Source organism: Geotrypetes seraphini, chromosome 2 (genome assembly GCF_902459505.1).
Source record: "Geotrypetes seraphini chromosome 2, aGeoSer1.1, whole genome shotgun sequence".
In the NCBI taxonomy this organism is placed as follows: domain Eukaryota; kingdom Metazoa; phylum Chordata; class Amphibia; order Gymnophiona; family Dermophiidae; genus Geotrypetes; species Geotrypetes seraphini.
This window is the reverse complement of record NC_047085.1, coordinates 353,314,395-353,333,090: the sequence shown is the minus strand read 5'-3', so window position 1 is coordinate 353,333,090 and position 18,696 is coordinate 353,314,395. Positions and strand designations below refer to the sequence as shown.

The window sequence follows — 18,696 nt, the reverse complement described above, 5'->3', positions numbered from 1 at the left end:
TTGCCCGTGCTGGTCACCGACTCTGTTCCTTCTCCGAAACAGCAGGTGAGACCACCAGACGCTATATTGAGAGCGCGGAGGAGGATGATCATGATATCGGGTGGCTGGAAACCTCCCGCGTCAACACTGTGGCCCACCAGCTGCTCAACAAACACGTATTCACATGCGAACGCCTAGAGTGTTTTGTTTTGCCCTAAAAAAAAAAAACAAAAAAAAACCCAAACAACAACAGAAAAGTTTCCTGAGGCTGAATGTGAGAGAATATGGAGGCTGCCGCGGAAACTACACTTCCCATCAGGCCTGGCGGGCCCAGCTCAGCGTCACGTGAGCGCGTCCACTGTAAAGAGGGAGGGGGCGGGAAGGGGAAGCCTCGGAGTGTTCTTCGGCCATTTTGTGGGAGTAGCGGCTTCTGGTCAGGTTCCGGCGCTCGACTCTCCTACTGGGGTTAATTTTTTTCCTTTTCGTTCCACTCGCCTGACACCGTTAAAAAAAGACAACAACAACGAAACAAACAACCAAACTTCCCATTTTCCCGCCGTTGTCGCGGTTTTCTTTTAGTCAGAGACAGAAACACCAGAGGAGAAGCGGCAAAAGCCTGCCGAAGCCTTTTCATCGCAACACCGGTCTCGTAATAGTATCGCATGTCCTCTATCCAGAACCTCCAATCCTTCGGTGAGAAGCGGACTCTCTCTCGCGCAGGGTCTTTGCGACACCAAGCATTTTTTTTTTCTTTTCCTTTCCTTTATTTTCCAAATGCATTTCTTGAGGCTTGAAAATGAATACTCCTGGGGGCAGGGTTGTGTGAGGCCTCTCTCGGCCAGTGCGGGGCTGGGCCGCACGCCCGGGGTAGATGTAGCTCCTGTCTGCTCCCCTTGTGCCCTTGTTATCTTAGACAAGAGCTTGTGACGTTTTATTTAAAATCTTCTCGCGGCTTTCGGGCGAAGGGTGAGGCTTATTAAACGCTAAATGGCGGCGAAGGGCTGTAGCCCCCATCTTGATAAGAGATGAGGCTCTTTGGCGGTGAAGAAAACTCATAATACCGTTCCCCCCCCCCCCCCCCCTTTTTGGAGCTATGAGCTCTTAGCTCTTCCTACCTTAAATATATTTTTAAATGAGTACTTAAATCTATTTCTCTACTTGTCTATAACATCGTTCTTTTTCTCCCCCACCTCTTGTTTTGCAGACCCCTTTGCTGATGCAACTAAGGGTGACGATTTACTCCCGGCAGGGACTGAGGATTACATCCATATAAGAATCCAGCAACGAAACGGCCGTAAAACGTTGACCACAGTCCAGGGGATTGCGGATGATTACGACAAAAAGAAACTTGTAAAGGCCTTCAAGAAGGTAAAAACTTCAAATGGTAGCCTTACAAGTTAGTAAAAATTGGAATATCTAAAATATTTGAAGTGGTGTTCTAGGAGGAGGTTCCCAGTAGAAACTATACTATAATAAAACCCTAAGCGCGCATGCACATTTTAAAACTTCGTGACCCTTGTGTCTGTGATCCGTAGGTCCGTGCCAGTAGAATGAGCCTGTAGCTGGCCGATGATCCTCAGCAGGCTGCTTTGAAGAGGAGGGGTAGATGCGAATGAAGAGCAGCAGCGGTTCGTACGGGAAGGGGTAAAACGCGGACCTCACGGACCTGACGGACCTCGCGGATCTAAACCCGTACGGCCTTAAAAATCTGAGGTCCGTGTCGGTCCGTGTCCCTGCCGCTTGTACTTTCTGTCGCTGACAGACCTCGAAGAGATTTTAGCGCTGACGGATCCTTCTCAGCATAGGGAGGGAAAAGTGTTAGGATCCGTCAGCGCTAAAAATCTCTTCGAGGTCTGTCAGAGCCAGAGACTAGTGCTGGAGCGGCAGAGCAGAAGCCAAGAGAGCGGGGACATAGGTTTTGGACGTGCGTTATGAAAAAGAAGTCTCCATACTCCAGCACTAGTCTCTGGCTCTGACAGACCTCGAAGAGATTTTTAGCGCTGACGGATCCTAACACTTTTCCCTCCCTATGCTGAGAAGGATCCGTCAGCGCTCAAATCTCAATCAATATCTGTCAGCGACAGAAAGTACAAGCAGCAGGGACACGGACCGACACGGACCTCAGATTTTTAAGGCCGTACGGGTTTAGATCCGCGAGGTCCGTCAGGTCCGTGAGGTCCGCGTTTTACCCCTTCCCGTTCGTACCGATGCGCCGGAAGAGACTGGGAGGGAGGGTAGGAACGGCGGTTTGGGAGCAGGTATTGGGGAGCAGGGAAGAGGTGCTGCTGGACAGGGGGGAGATAAAACAAAGGGAGAAGGGCTGCTGCGGGACAGGGGGAACAGTGAAGGGGTGCTGCTGGACAATGGGGAGGTAAAAGGAAGGTAGGGCTGCTGCTGCTGGACAATGGGGAGGTAAAAGGAAGGTAGAAGGGCTGCTGGACAGGGGGAGTAGGCAAGGGATGGTGGTGAACAGCCGAGGAAAGAAAGACTGACAAAGTGGCCAAGGAGAGAGAGAAAGAAAGACACACACACATCTATTCTAGCACCTGTTAATGTAACGGGCTTAAAGACTAGTGGTATAATGTACTGGCAAAAAACGTTTAGCATAGGTATTGTGCCTCTGGGAATCTTTAGTTGGGCAGACAAAACAGTGGTAGCGTTTTCATACTGTTTCTATAGAGTTATGCACACTAATGGTAATTCTTGTACAATTCCACTCTATTCCTGCACTAGTGAGTTATTTTCTGGCAAGTATGGGAAATAGTGTAGATTTATGAGAAAGATTAGCAAAGGTAAGAACCTAATATTTTGTTCTTCCCCACCAAAGTCTACTTGCCTGAGTGACTGAGGTGGATTGGACCTGAGAGAAGTACAGTGGTGCCTCACACAACGAACTTAATTCGTTCCAGGAGCAAGTTTGTTATGCGAAAAGTTCGTTATGTGAAACGCGTTTTCCCATAACAATACATGTTAAAAAAAATAATTCGTTCTGTAGCATAAAATATGCTAAGATGACATAAAAAAAGATAAATTTTTGGTTATTTTTATTTAGATACATCTAAAAACATAATTGTTTTTTAAAACAACACACATTTTTTAAATTTAAAGACAGACTAAGTAGAGTCTAATTTTACAGTGAGAGAGGGCAGAGTCTCAGCGGCAAAAACTGGGACTTAACTGTTCATTTTTTTTTTTTTCTACCGTGTTTCCCCGATGATAAGGCAGGGCCATCAAATAAGACAGCCCCCCCTTTTTAGAAAAAAATGTAACATAAGGCACCCCCCCGCAAATAAGCCACCCACCGATACCTGCGCTTACCCGAATCGGGTGGTACGGTGGGTGACTCCGTGTGGTCCCCGACTCCCCGACACGATCGGGGCAAGAGGGAGCTCAAGCCCTCTTGCCCCCCCGACTCCCCGACACGATTGGGGCAAGAGGGAGCTCAAGCCCTCTTGCCCCCCCCGACTCCCCGACACGATCGGGGCAAGAGGGAGCTCAAGCTCTCTTGCCCCCCCGACTCCCCGACACGATCGGGGCAAAAGGGAGCTCAAGCCCTCTTGCCTCCCCGACACGATCGGGGCAAAAGGGAGCCCAAGCCCTCTTGCCCCGCCGATTCCCCAACTCCCCGACAATATCGGGCCAGGAGGGAGCCCAAGTCCTCCTGGCCACGGCGACCCCCTAACCCCACCCTGCACTACATTATGGGCAGGAGGGATCCCAGGCCCTCCTGCCATCGACGCAAACCCCCCCTCCCCCCAACGACCGCCCCCCCCAAGAACCTCCGACCGCCCCCCCAGCTGACCCGCGACCCCCCTGGCCGACCCCCACGACACCCCCAACCCCCTTCCCCGTACCTTTCTGTAGTTGGCCGGACAGACATGTGCCTCAGGCCCCGCCCCCAGGAGGGACCTAAGGCTCCCGGGCCTATTCTGATTGGCCCAGGCGCCTTAGGCCCCACCAGTAGGCGGAGCTTTGGGACGGATGGGCCAATCCGGCCTCATTCCGTCGTTGGCTGCCTGCCGGACAGGCGGGTTTGGCTCCCGTCTGTCCGGCCAACTACAGAAAGGTACGGGGAAGGGGGTTGGGGGGGTCGGCCAGGGGGGTCGCGGGTCGGCTGGGGGGCGGTCGGAGGTTCTTGGGGGGGGCGGTCGTTGGGGGGAGGGGGGGTTTGCGTCGAGGGCAGGAGGGCCTGGGATCCCTCCTGCCCGTAATGTAGTGCAGGGTGGGGTTAGGGGGTCGCCGTGGCCAGGAGGACTTGGGCTCCCTCCTGGGCCGATATTGTCGGGGAGTTGGGGAATCGGCGGGGCAAGAGGGCTTGGGCTCCTTTTTGCCCCGATCGTGTCGGGGGGGCAAGAGGGAGCCAGGCGGAGAGAGGGCAGTTAAGCGCAGTGCCTGCGCGGAAGGATGCAGCTCGGGCGACTTCGTTATGTGAAACGAAGTTCGTTGTACGAATCAAGACATAAAGTTCGTTGTGCGCAGCGTGCGCTGTGCGAGGCGTCCGTTGTGTGAGGCACCACTATACAAACAATAACAAAGTATACATCATTCACTTTAGCGCACCCCCCCCCCCCCCAACACACACAGCGCATTATTGTATCTTAGTACTAGTTCTGTGGGGTCGTCTTGCACATAAAAATGGCCCCAAAATATAGGTCTTGGTTTATAGTGTCTTCCCCCCCTGCCCCATCACAGGCCTTTCCCTGGGCCTACCTTAACCCTGCTGGTTCCTTGGTGAACAAGAGAAATCCTATGTTCCTGCCCTGTGTAACATAGTAACATAGTAGATGACGGCAGATAAAGAACCGAATGGTCCATCCAGTCTGCCCAACCTGATTCAATTTAAATTATTATTTTTTTTTTCTTCTTAGCTATTTCTGGGCGAGAATCCAAAGCTTTACCCGGTACTGTGCTTGGGTTCCAACTGCCGAAATCTCTGTTAAGACTTACTCCAGCCCATCTACACCCTCCCAGCCATTGAAGCCCTCCCCTACCCATCCTCCTCCAAACGGCCATGCACAGACACAGACCGTACAAGTCTGCCCAGTAATTGGCCTAGTTCAATCTTTAATATTATTTTCTGATTCTAAATCTTCTGTGTTCATCCCACGCTTCTTTGAACTCAGTCACAGTTTTACTCTCCACCACCTCTCTCGGGAGCGCATTCCAGGCATCCACCACCCTCTCCGTAAAGTAGAATTTCCTAACATTGCCCCTGAATCTACCACCCCTCAACCTCAAATTATGTCCTCTGGTTTTACCATTTTCCTTTCTCTGGAAAAGATTTTGTTCTACGTTAATACCCTTTAAGTATTTGAATGTCTGAATCATATCTCCCCTGTCTCTCCTTTCCTCTAGGGTATACATATTCAGGGCTTCCAGTCTCTCCTCATACGTCTTCTGGCGCAAGCCTCCTATCATTTTCGTCGCCCTCCTCTGGACTGCCTCAAGTCTTCTTACGTCTTTCGCCAGATACGGTCTCCAAAACTGAACACAATACTCCAAGTGGGGCCTCACCAATGACCTGTACAGGGGCATCAACACCTTCTTCCTTCTACTGACCACGCCTCTCTTTATACAGCCCAGCATCCTGGCAGCAGCCACTGCCTTGTCACACTGTTTTTTCGCCTTTAGATCTTCGGACACTATCACCCCAAGGTCCCTCTCCCCGTCCGTGCATATCAGCTTCTCTCCTCCCAGCATATACGGTTCCTTCCTATTATTAATCCCCAAAGACATTACTCTGCATTTCTTTGCATTGAATTTTAGTTGCCAGGCATTAGACCATTCCTCTAACTTTTGCAGATCCTTTTTCATATTTTCCACTCCCTCTTCGGTGTCTACTCTGTTACAAATCTTGGTATCATCTGCAAAAAGGCACACTTTTCCTTCTAACCCTTCAGCAATGTCACTTACATACATATTGAACAGGATTGGCCCCAGCACCGAACCCTGAGGGACTCCACTAGTCACCTTTCCTTCCTTCGAGCGACTTCCATTAACCACCACCCTCTGGCGTCTGTCCGACAGCCAGTTTCTGACCCAGTTCACCACTTTGGGTCCTAACTTCAGCCCTTCAAGTTTGTTCAACAGCCTCTTATGAGGAACTGTATCAAAGGCTTTGCTGAAATCCAAGTAAATTACATCTAGCATATGTCCTCGATCCAGCTCTCTGGTCACCCAATCAAAAAATTCAATCAGGTTCGTTTGGCACGATTTACCTTTTGTAAAGCCATGTTGCCTCGGATCCTGTAACCCATTAGATTCAAGGAAATACACTATCCTTTCTTTCAGCAACACTTCCATTATTTTTCCAACAACTGAAGTGAGGCTCACCGGCCTGTAGTTTCCTGCTTCATCCCTGTGACCACTTTTATGAATAGGGACCACATCAGCTCTCCTCCAATCCCCAGGAATCACTCCCGTCTCCAGAGATTTGTTGAACAAGTCTTTAATAGGACTCGCCAGAACCTCTCTGAGCTCCCTTAGTATCCTGGGATGGATCCCGTCTGGTCCCATCGCTTTGTCCACCTTCAGTTTTTCAAGTTGCTCATAAACACCCTCCTCCGTGAACGGCGCAGAATCTACTCCATTTTCTCGTGTAACTTTGCCAGACAATCTCAGTCCTTCTCCAGGATTTTCTTCTGTGAACACAGAACAGAAGTATTTGTTTAGCACATTTGCTTTCTTCTCATCACTCTCCACATATTTGTTCCCAGCATCTTTCAGCCTAGCAATTCCATTTTTTATCTTCCTCCTTTCACTAATATATCTGAAAAAAATTTTTATCTCCCTTTTTTACATTTTTAGCCATTTGTTCTTCCGCCTGTGCCTTCGCCAAACGTATCTCTCTCTTGGCTTCTTTCAGTTTCACCCTGTAGTCCTTTCTGCTCTCCTTGGGTTTTTTTATATTTCATGAACGCCAACTCTTTCGCCTTTATTTTCTCAGCCACTAGGTTGGAGAACCATATCGGCTTCCTTTTTCTCTTGTTTTTATTGATTTTCTTCACATAAAGGTCCGTAGCCATTTTTATCGCTCCTTTCAGCTTAGACCACTGTCTTTCCACTTCTCTTATGTCCTCCCATCCTAACAGCTCTTTCTTCAGGTACTTTCCCATTGCATTAAAGTCCGTACGTTTGAAATCTAGGACTTTAAGTATCGTGCGGCCGCTCTCCACTTTAGCCGTTATATCAAACCAAACCGTTTGATGATTGCTACTACCCAGGTGAGCACCCACTCGAACATTAGAGATACTCTCTCCATTTGTGAGGACCAGATCCAATATCGCTTTTTCCCTTGTGGGTTCCGTCACCATTTGTCTGAGCAGAGCCTCTTGAAAGGCATCCACAATCTCCCTACTTCTTTCTGATTCCGCAGACTGAACATTCCAGTCCGCATCCGGCAGGTTGAAATCTCCCAACAGCAGAACCTCCTCTTTCCTTCCAAACTTTTGGATATCCACAATCAGATCCTTATCAATTTGCTGCGATTGAGTCGGAGGTCTGTAGACTACACCCACGTAGATAAAAGTTCCATCTTCTCTTTTCAGAGCAATCCATATCGCTTCTTCCTCTCCCCAGGTCCCTTGCATTTCGGTCGCTTGGATATTGATCTTTACATAGAGAGCTACTCCTCCACCTTTATGACCATCTCTGTCCTTCCTAAAAAGATTATTTCCCGGTATGTTTGCATCCCATCCATCCATCCCATCTCGCTACTTAAAATGACACAAGTTCCTACAGTGGTTGCTGTGTTTTACTAAAGGGAATCATAAAGTGGTACTAAAGTGGTTACAATATACTGCATAGTAAACGGGTACTCTTTAAATATTTTCCCTATTTGTCCCTGCAGGCTCACAATCTAACTGGTAACTGGGGCAATAGAAAGATTAAGTGAAATGCCCAGAGTCACAAGAAGCAGGCTAAGCTTAAACTCATAACCTCAGGCTGAGGCAGCAGCTCTAATCACTAGGTCACACTCCCACACTAACCTTGTAAGACTGATGTAAGTTCAGTTTATATCGGAGTCATAAAGGTTACCTTGGTTTATATTCAGATAGGTTTATATTTGAGTATATACAGTATATGTGGAAGTTGTATGCTGTTGCCCAAAGTAGGTGACTGACTAAGGACACCGATTAGGGAGTCAACCAGAAAGTAAAATTTGAAAACGGTCAAGTTGTTTTGATGTATAAGGAACACTGCTAGTAGAACCATGTGACACTGGTCTAGAAAAACTTGATCTGAATGCAGAGAGATCATTATAAGGTTGTGGCCCTACAATGCACCAGAGGTCCTGTGTTCAGTAGTGAACCTTAGTGAAGGTTCAGTGGGAAGTGAAATTAATGACAGCCATGAGTGATTGCACATAATATATTATGTAGAAATAGGCTTAATATTACAGATTTGCAATGTTAGTAGAAAGATACATCAAACAAGTATATGCTTGGTTCTAAAGTACAGAAAAATATTCTATTATAGAGATAGAAATAGGCTTTTCCAGTGCAATAGGTGAGATATTCTAGACAAGTGGGTAGTGTCTCCATGGCTGCATGTCATCTGAAGGAATCTAGTCTGGCTTTTTCTTTGTGCCTCTTCAATGAACTCCTTAGCTCCACCTACAGTTTTTCCCTTCTGCATGTGTGCCTACAGGAGTGTTAGTTATGCTCTCCACATTTCATTATTTAGTGTTTTTAGTCCTTATTTCTTGGGATTTTTGTGCTCAGAGGATTACTGGTAAGGCCTACAGCTTAGAGAGCTAGTGGAGTCTGTTCTGAAAAAAAAAAAATCCTGAGGCAGTGCTGGTCTGAAGGGAGCTGTCGGTGCTTTGTAATTGTTTAGATTTTTTTTTCTTTAACTGGCACTTTTCTTGCAGCTAGGTCGCGTACTGCGCAATGAGCCCTTTTAAAGATAGAAGTGCTCATTGTGCTCCAGATGTGAGGCAGCTGCGGTTGGCCTGTACATTTGGTGTGCAGGCTGCCGTGAAGGCGAATCCTTGTCGGCTTTGGGTGCTGGTGTCCAGGGATCCCCTTCGCGAATACCTCACTTGCCGGCAGTTGACAGCGGGGAAGCTCCGGCTTCCCTCTCCGCCCATGCAGGAATTTCCCCAGCCACCGACAGGGTAAAATTCCTTTACTGCTGATGATGCTGGGGACTCCCTCGCAGCTGCTGCCAGCTTGCCTGCTTTAGTGGCTGGGGCAGTTCAGACATCTCAGTTGCTACAGGCCTTGGGGGCTCTGTTTTTTGTGGGCTCTGCTCTGATTTTGGCGGGAAGCACTGCCATCTTTTCTGTAGCATCAGGTGACTTCCCCCTGTATTGAAGGGACAGGGTCAGGTTTCTGCTGTGGCAGGGAGTCCATTGGGCCACCAAAGGGTTTTCCCTCTGGTTTTGTTTTTGCCTTGTGCAAAACTTATTTTCAGGCAGCCAGGGGTCCTCCTTCCGCCCAAGGGGTCTCAGGTGGTGTTTTTTTTCCTTCGGCCCCCCCTTAGCGCCAGTTGTGTCTATCTCCTCTCTTGTCCAAGCAGCCAAGGGTCTTATGGGTTGATAATTTTGCATATGAGGAGCAGTTTTCTATTGAGGACCTGGACCTTTTGGGAGTACTCCATTATCCTCACGAAGGGACAGATACCGTTAATAGTGGGTTTGTGGTTGAGGATGTGTCCGTGGTATGCATTTTTCAGCGAGAAGAGCTCCCAGAGCTTATTATTCAGGTCTCCTCGGTATTGCATTTGAGGAAGATGTGAAGTCCCCGCTTGTGGTCAATTCTCTGCTTAGAGGGATCCACTCTGCATCCCGCTCCCTTCCTATGCATCGCAATATTTGGGATTTTTGTTCTTGCACAGTGGAATGTACCAGAGGCGCCATTCCATTTTGTGCCTGTATCCCATCTGTTGTGGACGTGTTGCTCTCTGCCATCGCGGCAAAGCGGCATTTTGTGCCCGTTGAGAGTGGCTCAGCCTTATGGGACTCTGAGGAGTGTAGGTTAGACTTGAGCTGAATTTTTATGTCTCTTCCTTAGCAGTTCAGGTAGTAGTCTGGTGGCTCGGGCCTGTTTTCGGTGTGCCGAGCATGTCCTTGACTGACTGACTGGTCTCACTGCACAACAATTTTTTGGTTAAGTCTTGATTCCTGAAAAGTTTTTGGTGATTATGACAGGTACCAACTTGGTATGCTCAAATATGGTTTTGGTTTTACTGCATCACGTAAGAACTATGAGAAATAGACATTTTTATGTTTACTGACAATAAAATATATAGTCAAGTTTACGTTTCGCACAAGCGACTAAATGAAACAGAATTAAAAGTGTTTTGCTCCCGAGTTTCTTTTATATTCAGTGTCTGGTGCATCACGTTGTAGCATCCAACAATAGTCGGCAAGCATTGACGGATTCCAATTGCCCTGGTATCGTTTCTCCATCGTAGCTATGTCTTGATGAAACCTTTCACCGTGCTCGTCACTCACAGCACCGAGATTTGCGGGGAAGAAGTCCAAGTGTGAATGGAGGAAATGAATCTTGAGTGACATATTGCACTTCATTCTCTTGTATGCTTTGAGAAGTTTGTCTACCAGCTGAATGTAGTTTGGGGCTCTGTAATTGCCCAGAAAATTGTCAACAACGTCTTTCAAGGCTTTCCAGCCAATTTTTTTCCGGCCCAACTAACAGATCTTCAAATCGCTTGTCACTCATAACATGTCTGATCTGGGGGCCAACAAAAATACCCTCTTTGATCTTGGCATCAGTTATTCTTGGGAACATCTGTCTTAAATAACGAAAACCTTCCCCTTCCTTGTTCATTGCTTTCACAAAATTCTTCATGAGTCCCAGTTTAATGTGAAGAGGAGGCAAAAATATCTTTGTCGGGTCAACAAGCGATTCATGTGCTACATTTTTCTGTCCTGGAACTAACTTTTTACGGAGTGGCCAGTTCTTTCTAGAATAGTGCGACTCTCTGTCTCGGCTGTCCCATTCGCAGATGAAACAGCAGTACTTTGTATAGCCAAGCTGCAGTCCTAGTAACAGAGCAACGACTTTGAGGTCTCCACAGATATTCCAGTTATACCTGGTATACTGGACATACTTTAGTAACATTTCCATATTCTCATATGTTTCTTTCATATGTGCTGCATAGCCAACAGGTACTGAAGGATAAACGTTGCCATTGTGCAACAGAACAGCTTTCAGGCTTAACATTGACGAATCAATGAAAAGACGCCACTCTTCCGGGTTGTGATCACAACCAAAGACCGAGAACAATCCTTCAATGTCACAACAGAAACAGAGACTGTCGACTTGTGCAAAAAATTTGGTTATATCATGATGCCGGTCTCGAAACACAGAAATTTTCGTACCTGGTGATAGCAAACACCATTCCTGCAGTCTCGAACCTAGCAGCTCAGCTTTTGCTTTTGACAGACCCAAATCTCTGACCAAATCGTTCAATTCGGACTGTGTTATCAGATGTGGATCGCCTGATGAGGATGGTTCAAAATCCGGGTCAATGTCACTGTTAGAACCCTGCACTGCAGTTTCTTCATCTGGTTCGTCTAAGGTCCAATCCTCTGGTGGTTTCGGAACTGGAAGACTGTCATCATGTGGCATGGGTCTCATTGCTGAAGGCAGATTAGGATATTCAATTGACTTCTTGTTTTTGGCAGAGAAACCAGACACATTAGTCAAACAGAAATAACAGTCCGTCACATGGTCTTTCTGTTCTCGCCATATCATCGGAACAGCAAATGGCATCGTCTTTCGAGTACCTCTGAGCCAGGCTCTCAGACTAACAGCACATGTCGCACAGCAAATGTGAGGCGCCCATTGCTTGTCTTGATCACCTATTTTGCAGCCAAAATACAGATGATAGGCTTTCTTTACAAGGGCAGTCATCGAACGTCTCTGAGGCGTAAGTGTATATTCCCCACAGATATAGCAGAATGTGTCGCGGCTGTTACGACACCGACGAGACATATTGCCCGACACCAAAACGTCTATAGCATCAAGCTTACTTACTGTTATATTGCTACAGCTACTATACTACTATACTTTACTATACTGATACTATATACACACACGGACTATCTATATTAACCAAATGAGCAGGATCGGTGTATGGAAGCCACCATTATAGCATGGTGAGACAACGCAAGCTCATTCAGACCTGCCCAGACATGCCCAGGATGTCATCTTCCATAAAACAGCTTCCAACCTGGCTAGATTTTATGCATGGACATACCCAGGCGGCACAAACCGTTGTTGATAAGACACTTATGGGAGAAAAAATTGTTTGCATCCAAATATAAGAAAAAATCACGACAAAATTGAAGATTTCTCTGAAATGGTACGTGATGGGTAATTTTTGATGTAATATTCATGATCAGCACCCAAAATTCTATAAGAAACACCCAGCAGTGTTCAGGAAGCAAAAACTTTGTTGTCCACTCCATAGCGCCCCCTTGAGTCCACGAGTGCCATTACTGCTCAATGGAGAGAGGACCCAAGCTCAGCACTGATCTCTGTGGTGCTCACCTTCCTGTAGGAAGGTCTGGGAAAATACCTAGTGGTTGGCTCCCTGAAAGTTCAGATTGTGGGGCTCTCATGTTTTGGGCCTATAATAGGATTAATAAAAGCACCATAACCACACAACCAGATCTAGCCAGGTTTTTGAAGGATGCTTTGCTCCTCTGTCCTGTGGTACAACAGACTTTTTCAGCATGGAGTTTTAATCTAGTCCTCCAGGCCCTGGCAAGAGCACCTTACAAACCTCTGAAGCAAGCTTCTCTGATGGACCTTACCATCAAGATGGTGTTTTTGGGGTGTTTACCTCAGACTGATGAGTTTCAGATCTACAGGCTATGTAATGCAGAAATCCCTTCCTTAGAATTTTGGATTTAGGTATGGTTTTACGCACAGTCTTACCGAAAGTGGTTTCCAGCTTCCACATCAACTAAGAAGTATGTTTTCCTGCCTTCACTTCCTTAGAATCAGGAAGTAGCCAAACTTGAAATAGGCTCCTTATCTCTCTGATGCTCTGTAGGACCTGTGGTGAGCGTCGGCTAAGTCCATGGCAATTGGGGTGGCTGCTTGTCGTACCTTGTGGATTCTGGCTTGGTCAGCAGATGCGGCATTTAAGGCTAAGCTGACAAAATTTCCTTTTCCTTGGAGTCTTTTTGTCGGCGAGGATTTGGGACAGGTTGGTTCAGACCTTGACGGACTGTAAGGTGGTCTCCTGAGGACCATGCCCATACGCCTGCATAGCTTGCTCGGGGACGGTTGCATGATTTTCGCAGATATCGCCCTGGTCGAGGGGCTGCTTCCTTTCTGGCCTCTGGGTTACCCCAAGGCCACTTGTTTCAGCGCATGCAGTCCTTTTGGGGACTCATCAGGGGGGGGGGGGACTTGATTCCTCCGCCAGTTTCCCTGCTGCCCATCCGGCCCAATGACTCCTTGCCGGCGCCTCCCTTGGTTCCTATGGGTGCTCGGTTGCGAGATTTTTAGCAAGGGTGGGCTGCGATCATTATGGTCCTGGAGGTGATTCGGGACGGATTTGCTCTAGAATTTTCTCACTCCTTGCAAGCTCACTTTCTTGCTTCTCCTTGTCGGGTGACATGGAAGCAACGGGCCTTTTACCAGACAACAGTTGCTAGCTCTCCAGGCGGTAGTGCCACTGCCTCCGCAGGAGTGTGGCACCAGCGGATATTCAATTTACTTCATGGTGCCCAAGTAAGAGGGAACCTTTTGGCCCATCTTAGATCTGAAGGGCATCAACAGGGCGCTGCATGTTCCATCTTTTTGCATGGAGACCCTGAGATCTGTCATTCTGGCGGCTTAGCCGGGGGAATTTCTGACCTCTATTTGATGGAGGCCTACTTGCATGTTCGATTTGTGCTTCCCATCAGCGGTTCCTTCACTTTGCGATATTCGGTTGGCCCTACCAGTTTTCTGATCTCCCTTTTTTGTCTGGCCACGGTTCCGCAGTCATTCACCTAGATCGTGATGGTCGTGGCGGCGGCATTGCGCAAGGAGGGCATTCTGGTTCACCCCTATCTGGCTGGTTGATCAGAGTGCGGTCTTTTCAGGAGAGCTCTCAGGTTGTGGAATTCCTGCATATCCCCTGTGTTCCCCAACCTGAAAAATATTAAAATCAACTTTTTTTTTTTTTTTTTTTAACTTTGATAAGTTTAGAAAATATTGCAATTTTGGCACACATTTCACTGTCAGGCTGGGGACACCCCTCTACAGATAGGGGGCATGCTGTCAGCATTCCTGCTGGCTTGGGTTTGCATTACTTCTGACCTGTGGGTTCTGAACTTTATTTGGTGAGGCTGTAATTGAAATTTGCCAGCCTCTGACCAATTGGTTTGTGGAATCTCCTGCAGAGCACCTAGATAAGGCGCTCCAAGTGCAGGCTACTATACAATGCTTGCTGGATATTTGAGAGAGTGCTCAATGCTCCAATCTTTTGGGTTCCAGCAGATACTTTATATGCTTTTTGCCTGGAGGCCTATTCTGGAGCTGCAACACATACATGAGGCTCTCAAGATTCTGTGCTCACATGGAAACAGTGCGATCTGTCATAGCATGGGCCCTAGGAGAGTCCCTTGCCTCTGGATTCATGGGGGTCATGCTTACACATTCTGATCTTTCCAGCCCATCGCAGATACTTGCGGTTTCACATCTTGCACAAGCATTGCCAGTGTTCGACTCTGCTCTATGGACTAGCAGTGACTCATACTTTCACCTAGGTGATGGCAGTCTTAGCTCTATATCAGACTAGCCCCATTTCCTGCACTTTTTGTGCAGATGTACTGGCTGAGGAGCGGCCATGTTCCACGTTCTGTAGAATGTGGGAGGAAGGGGTAGGCGCTTAGGGCTCAGCCTCTAATCAGTCCTCCAGGGTGTTAAAAGCACGGGAGTAATAGGGAGCAATGCAAGCGCATGGAGGCAGAGGAGAGCCTGATTCTCCAGTTTGGGATCTTGCAGGGGTACTCGGGGCCTCCAGTGCAAGACATGTCAGTCTTTTATGTAAAGCATTAGGCAACTTTATATCCTGTTCTCCCCAATGAACGTAGAACAGGTTACAAGGTTGACATAATGCATACAGATTGATTATGAATTTACCTGTGTATCTTTTCCTACGTTGAAAGGCGTCATCTATACTGGTAAATTATGGAAGTCTCTCTTCAAAATTACTGAGCTCTGGAAAATTTTTCTATCCATTGCGTGATCTGGGCTCTCTCCAATTATTTCAAAAACATCTGAAAACCTGGCTTTCTTTTCAAAATTGTAAACTTCGCTTCCCCTCCATATTATCTCTATTCCTATCGTATTTACTCTTAATTTCTGTAAACCGTGCCAAGCTCTTATTTTTATAGAGACGATGTGGTATATAAGCCTAAAGTTTAGTTTAGGAAGGTTATTAATGTCCAGGAAGCCCTGCTCTGCCTATGGGTGCAATGGCTTAGCCTCAAGGGGATCCTTCTAAGCAGGCATCTCTACCTCGTACTACGCTGGTTCCCACTGTCTGTGACTCTTCGAAGCAGAACTGAGATGATTGAACCGTAAGGTAACAGAGGAATAGAAATCACTAATGTAATGTAATTGTAAGTCTTTCTATGCCCTTATCCACAGACGCAGGGGAGCAACATGATTTGGGATCTCTTTCGGGGATCTGGGAGGCAAGAGTGGCAGCAGATTACGGTGGTGATCCCTCGGTGTGTCACCTTTTCAAATTTGCTTCCATTTCATATATTTCTGACACTGTGTTGAAGCTCAAGGCCCAGCAATCCACCTCTCAATGCTCCATTATGAGTGACACTAATGTACAGAAGCTCTTTTTGCTTTCCCATCTAGACATCACTGCCTTAATCACTGACCAGTTGGAGTCGCCTCAAAGCTCTCTGAAGGTGGCCAAGGCTGTCTAGGCTCTGTCCTATAGCTCCAGACTTCAACAGTTGTTTGCAGCCAAAAGTGGTTTCCGCAGTAGCTCAAGTGATAAGCTGCAGCAACTGCTTCCTTCATGGCACAGGCCTGTCACACCAGACTTCGGACTAGTTCTCGGAGCCTGGGGTTGCCTGTCCTTGCATGTTTAAGGAGGGAGTGGATTATGTGGCCAGTGCCCTTTATATCTGAGTCCTGAATAGTGTTTTGGTCTACTCCATGTCTGCCTGCCAAATGCTCTGGGGTCAGCCTCCAAGGCCATTCTTGGTGGATTACCCTTCAATGAGCAGTAGCTTTTTGGGAAAGGGCTAGACAACCTTGTGGCCAATGTGGCAGATTGCCATCCCAAATCCCTCACACAGCAGGAGCCGGTGTTCTACAAGGGGCAGCAGAGACAATTTTTTTGTGCCTCTAGGAGATCCTGCCAATTTTCCTTTGGTTACTCTTTTCAGAGACCTTTTCAGGTGTCCAGACAGATTGGCAGTTACAGGTTCCAGCCACCAGGTTCTTGTGGTGGCTCAGCCTCCAAGAAGTAACACCACCAGGATAACGGCCATCCCACATATCAGCAGGTGGCTTGTCAGCTTTCTGGAAGGAATGGGAACATTGATCTGTTCCTTGACTCCCTAGCTGGATGGCCAGAGTCCAAGTTACAGTGCAATGCTTTTTGGATTTTCATACCATAGTACCAGTCCCCGGAGTAGAATTGGGCTGAGGCAGATACTCTATACTTCATAGTGCCCAAGAAAGGCACATTTGAGGCCCATTCTAGATTTGAAGTCTGTAAACGAGGCCCTGAGAGTTCCCTGCTTTTGCATGGAGACGGTCCACTCTATTATAACAACGGTGGCTCCAGGAGAGTTCCTTGCTTCTCTGGATTTAACAGAGGCATATCTTCAAATCCTCATCTTTCCGGATTACAGGAAATATCTAAGATGTCATGTTCTGCAGTGACATTTTCAGCTTGGAGTTCTCCCTTTTCAAATTTACCAAGGGGATGGTTGTATCAAGCTACCTACGTGGGATGGGTATCCAGGTGCATCCTGATCTGGATGATTGGCTGATAAGGGCCCTCTTACAAAAGGAGGGCAAGCATGCAGTGCAGCAAGTGAAGAAACTCCTCCAGAGTCTGAATTGTATAGTCAACTTCCAAAAGTCATCTTCAGCTGACTCAGTGCTTGGAATATCTGGGAGTCCATTTTTGATAAGGTACAAGGCTGTGTTTTTCTTCCCGAGCCACGCAAACAGAAGCTCAGGGTGCAGATCTTAGATATCCTGGCTCTACTGATCCTAATGGCCTGGCATTACCTTCAGGCACTGTGCTCAGTGGCAGTCTCCCTGGAAGTCGTTCCCTGGGCAAGAGCTCTTATGTGCCCACTCCAGTACTCTTCTGTCCCTGGTGGTCTCCATTGCTCCCCTGGATATTGGGAGCAAAGTGTGGTTTGTGCTCATGGCTCCAGGGGATGCTTCTCAGATCTACAAATGATCGACGCCAGCCTGAGCAGCTGGGGGGCTCACTGCTGTAATCACCCCCCCTTCCGTGCAAATGAACCCCATTGGAGAGCAAGTGGTCCATTAATCTTCTGGAACTGAGAGCCATTTACTTGGCTCTGAAGGCATTGGCAATCCTTCCTGACAGAGAAGGCTTCAGAATGTTTTCAGCAATGCCACTGGTCGTTTATGTGAACAGACAAGATGGCACCAGAAGCACTCCCCTATTTCTGGAGGTGCAGAAGTGCACTTGCAGGTCCCCTCGGCTGCCCGTGTGGCAGGTTTGAGAACATCCATGACAATTTTTCTCAGTAGGCAGACTGGATCCAGCGGAGTGTTTGCTCTTATCGTGCAATGCTGGGGAAGACCAGATATGGATCTAATGGCCACAGTCCTTGTGTAATACATACAGAAAACTCCTGATCCGTGCAGCAGTTTGCGACAGGTAGTGTTTGTGGCTCCTAGGGGGTGGAGGGGAGGTGGTGGTTTGAAGGCCTGTTCCCTGATGGTGGCGGCAATGGCTTTGGAGTAGAGAGCTGCACGGGAACGGGGATGACGGGAATCCCGCGGGACCCGCGGGTTCCCCCTTTGGGTCACGGGGATCCCGTGGGGATGCCCCCTAGGGTAGCGGGGATCCCGTGGGGACGCCTCCGAGGGTCGCGGGGTTCCTGCAGGGTTGGATCACAGTGCACTCGAGCCGCGAGGGTAGTCTCCTTCTCCTTACCTGCCCTGTCGCAGCACACAGCCGAACGGAAATCTTCCCGATGTCAGCACTGACGTCGGAGGGAGGGCTTAAGCAAAGCCATCCCTTCCTCCAACATCAGCGCTGACATCAGGAAGACTTCCGGTCGGCTGTGTGCGGCAGGGCAGGTAGGGAGAAGGCAATGGCGTACGAAAGAGGGGGGAGGGGGCGGTCCGCCCTGGAGAATGTGCACAGCCGGTCAGGTCCCCCGATCGACCGACAACAGGCCCGGCCGACAAATCTCCCTGCCCTGTAGCCGCAAATCTAAATTACCTCTTACAGCAGCTTCACTACTCCAGCTGCTGTAAGAAGGTAATTTAAATTCGCGGCTACAGGACAGGGAGATTTGTCCGACTGGGCCTGTTCTGTTGGTCGGGTGCAAAAGCGCCACAAAGGTGGAGGCAGGGAGGGAGGAAAGGTGGAGTGGAGAAGAAAAGACGCTTAAGGGGGGAGAAGGCCGCTGAAAGCACTGGGGAAGACAAAGGGGTGGAAAAGAATGCTGAAAGGACATGGGGTAAACGGGAGGAGGGCGGGGAAGGACCCTGAAAGCAC

At 48.1% G+C, this 18,696-nt stretch overlaps 1 protein-coding gene across 1 annotated transcript in view; it reads left to right on the top strand.

Annotated features, from left to right (window-relative positions):
- Positions 1-367: 367 nt before the first annotated feature.
- EIF1B (eukaryotic translation initiation factor 1B) overlaps positions 368-18,696 on the top strand; it is a 32,363-nt gene continuing 14,034 nt past the window's right edge. The window contains exons 1-2 of the mRNA XM_033930405.1: positions 368-672; positions 1,184-1,347. Of these exons, the coding sequence (XP_033786296.1) occupies positions 642-672; positions 1,184-1,347 (195 nt within the window). The 5' untranslated portion in view covers positions 368-641. The remainder of the gene's footprint in view (positions 673-1,183; positions 1,348-18,696) is intronic.